At 35.0% G+C, this 9,828-nt stretch overlaps 3 protein-coding genes across 4 annotated transcripts; 2 read left to right on the top strand and 1 right to left on the bottom strand.

The window, feature by feature from the left end:
• The first annotated feature begins 631 nt into the window (after window positions 1-631).
• On the top strand, window positions 632-3,985 carry LOC115702829 (probable L-type lectin-domain containing receptor kinase S.5). The gene is made up of 2 exons (XM_030630266.2): window positions 632-2,129; window positions 2,940-3,985. The coding sequence occupies exons 1-2, from the start codon at window positions 878-880 to the stop codon at window positions 3,704-3,706; spliced, it is 2,019 nt and encodes a 672-aa protein (XP_030486126.2). The 5' UTR covers window positions 632-877; the 3' UTR covers window positions 3,707-3,985.
• Window positions 3,986-4,154: 169 nt separating this feature from the next.
• On the bottom strand, window positions 4,155-5,783 carry LOC115702825 (transcription termination factor MTERF6, chloroplastic/mitochondrial). 2 transcript variants are annotated; one of them, XM_030630262.2, is made up of 2 exons: window positions 5,514-5,783; window positions 4,155-5,368 (listed from the first exon to the last, which is right to left on the bottom strand). In XM_030630262.2, exon 2 carries the CDS (start codon window positions 5,355-5,357, stop codon window positions 4,377-4,379), a length of 981 nt encoding a protein of 326 aa, XP_030486122.2. In that variant the 5' UTR covers window positions 5,358-5,368; window positions 5,514-5,783; the 3' UTR covers window positions 4,155-4,376. The 2 variants fall into 2 exon arrangements, with proteins under 2 accessions (XP_030486122.2, XP_060962880.1); XM_061106897.1 differs by having other exon boundaries at window positions 4,155-5,365; window positions 5,514-5,649.
• A 1,677-nt stretch (window positions 5,784-7,460) lies between these two features.
• On the top strand, window positions 7,461-9,576 carry LOC115702828 (pentatricopeptide repeat-containing protein At4g38150-like). The gene is made up of 2 exons (XM_030630265.2): window positions 7,461-8,601; window positions 9,045-9,576. The coding sequence occupies exon 1, from the start codon at window positions 7,602-7,604 to the stop codon at window positions 8,598-8,600; it is 999 nt and encodes a 332-aa protein (XP_030486125.2). The 5' UTR covers window positions 7,461-7,601; the 3' UTR covers window position 8,601; window positions 9,045-9,576.
• The last annotated feature ends 252 nt before the right edge of the window (window positions 9,577-9,828 follow it).

Genomic DNA, 9,828 nt, shown 5'->3' on the forward strand with positions numbered 1-9,828 from the left:
TGAATATTTTGTTTTACATTTTGATATTTTTATATAGTATTGTTTTTTTTATAGCAATAATGTCAAAATAATAGTATTAGAAAAATAATACTTTATATTATTAGAAAAAAATAAATCATGTTATTTTATGTATCAGCAACATTAAAATAACAATTTTTTTTTTCAAAAACAACACTATATATTTTTGTGAAAAATAAAATTCACAATATAACAACTATAACAAATATATAAGACATTTCAAAAAAAAAAAAAACAAATATATAAGATTAATTTTCAGCGTAAATATTTAAGTTTAACTCTCGATTATTATTAAATACTTAAATTTAATTTCTGACAGTAATAATACTTAAGTTATATTTTTGTAACTTCGTACCTGATCGTTAAAAAGTTAAATTATATTATCACAAGTCATTTTCTTAATGATATATTTTAATTAAATTTTAAATAAAAATAAAAAATAAATAACTTAAACTAATCAAGAATTATCAGGTCACCATTAACTCAAAAATAAAATTTGGATATTAATACTACAAATAAGAGACATTTTTGCAAAAATAAAAGAAGACAACAAGTGCAGTAATTTAAGGGGGAAATTTTGCAATTTGTGCTTAAAAGTCCAAAAAAAATTTATGAAATTATAGCCAACTTATTATAATTATATTATTAAATAATATTTCCTTTATTATATGTATGCTTTCCTTTTACTCATCCAAAGCTGACAATGTTTATATTTATTTACATTAAGAAAGAAAAGCTCTGATCCATTGTTGTTTCTCTGTCTTAGCTTCTCCATTTTCGATTGGTTTCCACCTTCCTTCCTTTCTTTCTCTCCTTCACACCATTAATAAACAAACCAAACTCAGAAACAAAACCAAAAATGGGGTTTTTTTCACTTCTCTGTATTGCTCTGTTCCAATACTCAGTCTCCACAACCACCATAGCTTCTTCTGCTAAAACTAAAAACTTCAGCTTTACTGAGTTTAAAGAAGAAAGGGAAAGACCCTTCTTCACATTCTCAAACTTTTCCTCCATTGATGGTGGAGCCCTTCAACTCACACCAGATAATGAGAATCAGTACTTGGGTTATTACAACAAGTCTGGTCGAATCATGTTCCATAAAACTCAGAAGCTTTGGTTATCTGATACTGATAAAGATATTGCTTCTTTCAACACCACTTTTGTTATGAACATTTACAGAAACAAAATTTGGAATCCAGGTGAAGGTTTAGCCTTTGTTATAGCTCCAGATTTTGAAGTCCCATTACAAAGCCATGGAAGGTGGTTGGGTCTGACCAACTCGAGTACAGATGGTCTGAGACAGAATTACATGGTTGCCATCGAATTCGATACAGAAAAGCAAGAAGAGTTCGACCCAGATGATAATCACATTGGGTTAAATATCAACTCAGTTAGATCAAAAAAGACTGTGTCTTTAAAAAAGTTTGGATTTTTATTATCCCCAGAGAACAGTACGGACTACAGAGTTTGGATCCAGTATAATGGTAAATCAAAAGTTATGGAAGTTTATGTGGCGAATCGAAGCAGTTTAAGGCCTAAGAACCCTTTTCTTAGTGAGATTATTAACTTGAAAGACTATGTTAAAAAAGACTCTTACTTTGGTTTTTCAGCTTCTACTGGAAACCCTGGGATTCAGTACAATTGTGTTTTGGAATGGGAAATGCAGATTGAGGATTTATCAGTGAAAAAAGATAGAAAATGGGTTGTGATTGGGATTGGGATTGGAGTTGTGGGAATGGCTGTTTTGGCATTGTTTGGATTGAAATTGGGAATTGGGTATTTGAGAAAGAAGAGGAAAGAGCAAGATGAGGAGTCTAATGTGCTTGGTGCTTTGAAAAGATTGCCTGGTATGTCTAGAGAGTTTAGATATAAGGATCTGAAAAAAGCCACTGATGATTTTGATGAGAGTATGGTTCTTGGTCAAGGTGGATTTGGAGTTGTTTATAGAGGTGTTCTTCGTGAAAAGATTGAAAGTATTGGGGGTTCAGCTACCATTACTGAAGTAGCTGTTAAGAAATTCTTAAGAGATAACATCAAAGGGAAAGATGATTTCTGGGCTGAACTCACCATTATTCATCGACTTCGTCATAAGCATCTTGTTCGTTTAGTTGGTAACTTTTCTTTAACTCTTTTTCCTTTTAACTTTTTACATTTGGATAATGATAATGATGAAGTTGGCAATGTTGATTGATGTTAATTAGGGAAAATTCTACCAATTCCTTAAAATAGATATTGTATACCCGCTTAACTTATATTGTTTGATATATAACTATTTTTATAGATGATGTTTTCATTATACCCTTAAGTTAATGAAAATTAGGTGCTAGACTTAAGAGGAGGGTGAAAGTATATTGGGTAACCTACTTACAAAAGTAGGTACATTTTAGTGAAATATGATATAAGGGTATTTTTAATTAATGGATAAAAAAAAGTATTCCTCAACTTATCTCGATATAGTGTATGTACCTTATAGTTATTTAAGATTTTTTGTAAAATTTTAAAAAATTCGGAAAAATTTAATAGGCCAAAAATAGAGTTCAAACAATATGTTATACGTGATTGTTTGAACACTACTTTCTGTATTGTAAAGACATCTTAAATAATTATAAAATATATAAAAACAAATAAAAGATATATCCCATCCTTTTGGAAAGTGAGAGGAAAATAACATAAAACAATTACTAGTCAACTGTAAAATGACATTAACCAAACTTTTAGATAAATACATTGAACTTAAGATAATTTGGTTGTATACAATGATATTTTTGTCTCTCTATTGATCCAACTAGCTATTTCTTTATTTCTAGACTCCACTTGCTTTTGAATAATGAAGTAAATAAACAAATTTTCATTCAAAGTCTTTGATGTAAATACGTTGTTATTGCCAAAATTCTCTTTTTGAAAAGTTGTTACTTGTTTAGGTTGGTGCTACGAAAAAGGGAAGCTTCTTTTGGTGTATGACTACATGCCAAATGGAAGCTTAGAAAAACACCTATATGAATCTTCAAATACCCTTAATTGGAGACACCGATACAAGATACTCGCCGGTGTAGCCTCGGCATTGCATTACCTCCACAATGATTTTGACCAAAAGGTGGTTCACCGCGACCTCAAAGCTAGTAATATCTTGCTAGACTCCGGCTTCAATGCTCGTTTGGGAGATTTCGGGCTAGCCAGAGCCATAGAAGATGAGAGGAACTCGTATTGTGAGCTTGGAGTAGCTGGTGTTCCTGGAACCATGGGTTATGTGGCTCCAGAATGCTTCCACACTGGAAAAGCCACTCCAGAATCTGATGTGTTCGGCTTTGGTGCAGTTGTGCTTGAAGTTGTGTGTGGTAAAAGCCCCGGAGTCAAAATTCAGCTCGGGGATAATTTGCTTACATTGGTTGATTGGGTTTGGATGCTGCATCGTGAAGGACGTATTCAAGAAGCTGTGGACGAGAGGCTTAACGATGACTACGAGGTAGAGGAAGCCAAGAGACTTCTTCTTCTTGGGTTGGCTTGCTCGAACGTGGTCGATGGTGAGAGGCCACAAACTCAAACCATATGCCAGATTATCGCTGAGACTCTACCACCACCTCATGTCCCGCCTTTCAAGCCTGTCTTTACATGGCCTTCTTTAGGAGTTTTTACCTATAACTCCCTTGATAGTGCATTTTCCAACACCACATCTTCTAGTAGGATATAATGTTAATTGGAAAGGGTTTAGCTCAGCTCAGCACTTCTCATCCTCAGATAATAGTCTGTCTTTCAGTTCCTGAGATTGGTCTGGTTTCTTGACAATATCACATGGTTTGGAGTCCTTGAGAATTTTCAATGGGAGATTCTAACCTTAACTCTACTTGTGCTCCTTGCAATCCTGTATTTTATGGCACCATACTAAATGTACTACTATTGCTTGGTTTTTGAAAGTTTCAACATAGGCAAAAATGACATGTAATTATAAAGAAAAGTTTCCATTTTTTCCCCCTTTCTTTTGAACAGAACAATACTTTATCTTGATGCTTTCTCACACAATTCAAGCTACAATCTGCACTATAATCTCATAAACTGAAGTAAGCTATGACAATATCTGCATCTTCTATGATTATATACTACACATTAAAAGGAAGTAAAAATGGAAAGGTAAAAAGAACTTAGACAACATATTGATAACTTCACATAAATTTAAATCAAGGGGGCTTATGCCTAAACAGCTGCTTAAATCAGCTTTGTCTCTCTAAACCCAGAATCATAAACAAGATTGGCATAACTACAAGTACAAACTGATGAGCATAAATTCAATCTACAAGTTCAACTCCAAGCGACACTACACTACAGCAAAAATGAAATTTGATAATGTTATCTAGTACCTTCTTTTAAACCAAACCAAACTTCATTTGAAACTTCTTTTGATTACAGTCCAGCATATCATTCAAGCTGCAATCCAGTTTCCTCTGTTTCAAAGCTTTGTGCCGCGACTCCAATCTTTTCTTCAAGCCATACCGAAAGAAATCGGGAAAATCAGTGACTTCATCAATCTGTCTTCCCATTTCCTCAACCAAAAACTTGATTCTAGGCTGTAAAGAATTCTGAATACTCTTTATCAGAATAGGTGGATAGCCAGTTACCAAAGTTGCTATTTGTCCATCTCCAAATCCACAACTCTGAAGATAAGTGAAATTTGGCCTCAAAATCTTGTCCACATCTCTACACAAAACTTCAGGATAATTCATTGCCACTGACTGAAGACCTGACTCAGTGAGACCTATTGCTCTCAAAAATTCTGCAGTAGGACGCAATCTTTTATCTACACTGTAACCCATAATAAAAGGGTTCTTAACAAGTACCTTCCCAATAACCCCATCTCTAGCAAGGCCAAGACCAGCAAGAAATTCAACAATTTCAGTCAGCTTTGTCTCAATACTGTAACTAACAAGCCTTGGATTTTGCAAAATCATCTTTCCAAGTTGTTTTTCAGGAATACCCAGAGCCTGAAAAAAGGCTAAAAGTGGACATAACTTCTCTTCAACACTATGGGAGAGTAAATTAGGGAACTTGGCAATAGCTGAAGCAACTTCTCTGGGTTTGGTACCAAGTGTGTTGAGACATTCAACAGTTGGAATAAGCTTCTCATGAAGACCAAGTGTAAGGATTTTAGGACACTTTGAAATAACAGAAGGTATCTTTCTTTCTTGAATTCCTACACTTTTCAAGTAAGCCCAATTCTCAGAAGCTCTCTCACTTTCTGCTCCTTCAAGACGCTTACATTTTCTGAACATTTCATTTATACTCTTATCATCAAAACCTTTATCCCTAAAGAACCACATAATACCATTTTGGGTGTTACTCATATCCATTATTACTACTCCTGACAACAATGCCAAATACAAAATCAAAACAAAATCGTGTCAACACAATCTACAATGCAAAATTCAACACCCTTACACTTAACACCGAACTCTTCAAAATTAGTGAAGCGAATTCAAAATAAGCAAGTTTAAAAGAACATTTACCTTTGAATTTGATCAACACAGTGAAAAGGGTATTCAAAGAACAGAGCTTTAGGAGCCGTTAATCATGGTTTGTTGCAGCCACGGAGAGTTGGGAATTCATCGGAGTATATAATGAGAGAAGGCTTATCTATCTGTTGTGGAGTTTTCTTATTTCTAAACAAAAACTATAAAATTATAAATTATTTTTAAGGGCTTTATATTAAGGTTATTTGTCTTATCGCTCCCTTTACTATTTCATTTGTTTCTATTTAATCTTTAAAATTAAAATTTTAGCACGTGAATTAATTTTACCCAAGAATACTTTATCATTAATTTGAAAGTTTATAAAATAATGTAGGTTAACGCTGAAAAGTGGTCAACACCAGCTCGCTAGATTGACGAGATGAATTATAAATTTAAAAATGTAATATAGAGAGATAGACACACAAAATTTATAATAGTTCAATCCCCAAGTCGCGATAGTAATGAAGATACGTTTAATTTGAATTTTATTTCTCACGAGAATTACAAAAAATTGGTTAAGTGTGAGGCTTGAATTTTTAGAGATAGAAAGTAGAGAGAGATGCTCTGACTTTATGGAGACTTAGAAAAATGTAAAAGAAAAATAAGCTAGAGGAGCTTTCATTTGGAAAATGTCCTATTAAAATAGTAATAAAAAAAGTACAAAAAAATATGAAAAAAATTACTTTGGGCTAATCTTGGTCATTGATGATGATCTAATATTAAAAGTTGACTCTTGATGAAAATCGTCAACTTTCAGAGCTTGAATCTCGTTCGTGGGATCATTTTTGGGTAATTTATGAAAAAAATTGCAACTATGTTGAGAATGAATTTTAGACTTGAAATCTTCATAATTGCAATATGGGTGTGAGAAATGACTTGATATATCTTTGAAATAACTTCAAAAATTTATGCTTGATGAGCGTAAACACGTGAACTAGGTTGCATGTCAACCTGGATGTTGGGGCTCTGTTCTGGCTCCCTGGAGATCTTGTTTGCTCCACGACATCACTTGTATCTTTGTTATTTCTAATGATGAAAAAAATGTCTTGACCACTTTTATAAAAAAAATGACTGAAAATAGCCTAGGTTGACAAAACGTCAACTTGGGCCTAGTGTCAGCCGTCAGGTATCAACCTGGGCACTAGGTCCAATTTTTTGCTAGTAGATGACTCTGTTTGATTCCCAAAAATACTTGTATCTTAATCTTTGGTGAAAATAGAGAATATGTCTAGAAGACTTCTTAGAAAAACTCTTTGGAAATGGCCTAGGTTGAAAAAATGTCAACTTGGGTGCTGCGCTCAACACCAAGTCAACCTAGGTGCTGGGTCCTAGTTCTGACCCCCAGACGACTCCATTTGTTTCCTGAAAGCACTCATATCTTAATTGTTGATGAAAACGGAGGATATGCTCGGAAGACTTCTTCTGAATTGCTGATGGAAATGGCCCAGGCTGACAAAGTGTCAACTTGGGTGTTAATCCTTGTTTTGGCCTTCAGGTTAATCAGTTTCGTTCCCGAAAGTACTTGTTTCCTCGTTCTAGATGAAGACGAAGAAAATGTTTGGGATACATCTTCAATATTATAGTTGGAAGCGTTCCAGGTTGACAATATGTTAGCATGGACGTTGGGTGTCTAGGGCACTTAGTGCTTCTTCAAGTGCTCAAAAACTGAAAATGTTCTAATTTTGATTCTGTTACCTCAAATATGTTTGTGATAGGCCTTATTCATGTCCTAATACAAAGTTTGAGCCATTTGTACTAAGACGGACCCAGAAACCAAAACCCTAGTTAAAATGTCAACTTGGGCATTGGGTGAAAACCCAAGGCGTCCGGCTGACTTCAGGGGTTCTGTTTCGTGTATAGAAAATGACTCTTGTTTTTTCAAAAAAAAAAAAGGTTTAATTGCTAAAGTTAAAATATTAGGGACTTAATTGAAATAAGTGATGTAGTTTAGGGAGGCCTAATATGAACCAATAATACTATACGACTCCTTCTTTCTCCAATACTCGTGTTGTTGTGGCTTAAACCCTAAATCTCCACTCACCAAAATCCAATCTAAACCCTATCCGCCATTGATTCTTATGCATTATGCAGCTCTCACGAGGTAATGTTTCGAAGCTTGTCCTCTCCAAAATCTGCAACTCTCTTGTTCGTTCATCTCAATCCTCAATTTTGACAACCGAAGCATCATCATCACCTTTCAATTTATCGAAGGAGCTTCGATGGTTTAGCTCCAGCATTAATGGCGGCGATGAAAGTGAAGTGACGAATCAAAGCCAAAGCTCAGGCGAAAGGGTTCCACAGAACTCGTGGGAGCCCAAACCCAACAGACCCATGCGAGGGAGAGCTCCGTTCAATACCCAGAGTCCTAAACCTCGTGGGAGAAATTCAGAGAAGAGGGAAAATCCTTTAGAAGACAACAGTTTTCTTGAAAGATTCAAGCTTGGAGCTAATGATACTGAGTACGATAAAAGAGAACAGCCTCGGCAACAAGAAGTTCCCAAACCACCTCCACCGGTGCCTGAGGATGCGGATGAGATATTTAAGAAGATGAAGGAAACGGGTCTTATTCCAAACGCGGTAGCCATGCTTGATGGGCTTTGCAAAGATGGTCTTGTTCAGGAAGCAATGAAACTTTTCGGTGTGATGAGGGAGAAAGGTACTATACCTGAAGTTGTTATATATACTGCTGTTGTTGATGGGTTCTGTAAGGCTCAGAAGCTTGATGATGCTATTAGAATTTTTAGGAAGATGCAAAGCAATGGGATTGATCCAAATGCCTTTAGTTACTCTGTATTGATTCAGGGTTTGTATAAATGTAAAAGATTAGATGATGGTGTAGAGTTTTGTATGGAGATGTTGGAAGCCGGGCATTCGCCGAATGTCACTACTTTTGTGGGCTTGGTTGATGGGTTGTGTGAGGAAAAGGGTGTTGAAGAAGCTAACATTGTCATTACACAGTTAAGACAGAAGGGTTTTACAGTTAATGACAAAGCTGTTAGAGAATTTTTGGACAAAAAAGCTCCATTTTCGCCTTTGGTTTGGGAAGCTATCTTCGGGAAGAAACCTTCACAGAGATTATTTTGAGGTTTATCCTTTTTCACCTGTTCTAGTTTAATCTCTTTGGTCATTTTTCCTTTTTTTGGCTTTGTGTAGATGATGGTTTTTTCATGGACACTGTCATACTATTCTGAATTGTGAATCGGATTTTGGTTGGTTAAGTGCTCTTGTAATGGAAACCATGTTAAGTGGTTTATGCTTCTGCCTTAGTAGATTAGAATGTGGTGGACCACAATGAGTGCCTTGGCTTGGCTCTCTATAAGAATAGGAATATAGGATGATAGGATTAGCTTTAAGTTCAGATTAAACATCAACGAAACATGGAATGTAACCTATTTTGAGAAATGAGGAATGGTCCATAGAATTTCTTTCTTGCTTATCCATGTCTTATAGTTTGCTGCTTCAAGTCATATAAATTATAAACTCTCCTTTTTGTGTGTGTGTTTACTTGGATATTTGGTTTATTTGCAGACCAAGTCCTCTTTGGCCTTGAAAAGAATAATTATGCTTCTACATTAATCCTGCTACTTTGGTTGGCAAGACATTAATGTTCTGTACAGAAGCATTTTCATCTTAAGTGTTTTTGCATAAATAGAACACAGAATCAGAGAATCGAGTTTCCTTCATATTGCTTCTACCGAGTTTTCTGGTAACTAAAACCAGGTACATTTCTGGATCCCGATAGGAATATGATCAGACATGGATCACTAACATGTTTTCACTGGAAAAGGGGCAATGCATATGTTCATTTTCGAGTACTTTGTGTTATGTTTCCTTCCAAGGTCCCTGCAGAAAGAAAAAAGAAAGAAGTTTTTTCATCTTAATGGTCAACTGTTTTGAAATAAAATTCTAGATTAAGCCTCTCCCATGACTACTCAGAATTTCTTATCACTTGACTATATGTGTCCTATTGTATCACTCTAACTAAAAATAATGAAATTAATGATACTACACTCAAAATATGTATCGAAATATTACATTAATCATATTTATCTTTGTTTCATTTTACCATGGCTGATATTTGGATGCACATATCATTACTCGAATAATAAACTTACAAACATACGAGTATAGCTTATTATCAAGATAAGGTGGTGTTCGTGTTGTGTGGTGTAATAGTAGAGAAGCTTTTATTGGCAACCTTTCTTGCTTGGATTAAGGGTTCGAATCTAACTACAACTATCGTTGTGAGGAATTATGCTTGGCCTTTGAAGGCCTATAGCTTGCTATGGTAGTGGTAAGGAAGTTTTTACTG

The sequence above is a fragment of the Cannabis sativa genome, chromosome X (genome assembly GCF_029168945.1).
Source record: "Cannabis sativa cultivar Pink pepper isolate KNU-18-1 chromosome X, ASM2916894v1, whole genome shotgun sequence".
Classification (NCBI taxonomy): domain Eukaryota; kingdom Viridiplantae; phylum Streptophyta; class Magnoliopsida; order Rosales; family Cannabaceae; genus Cannabis; species Cannabis sativa.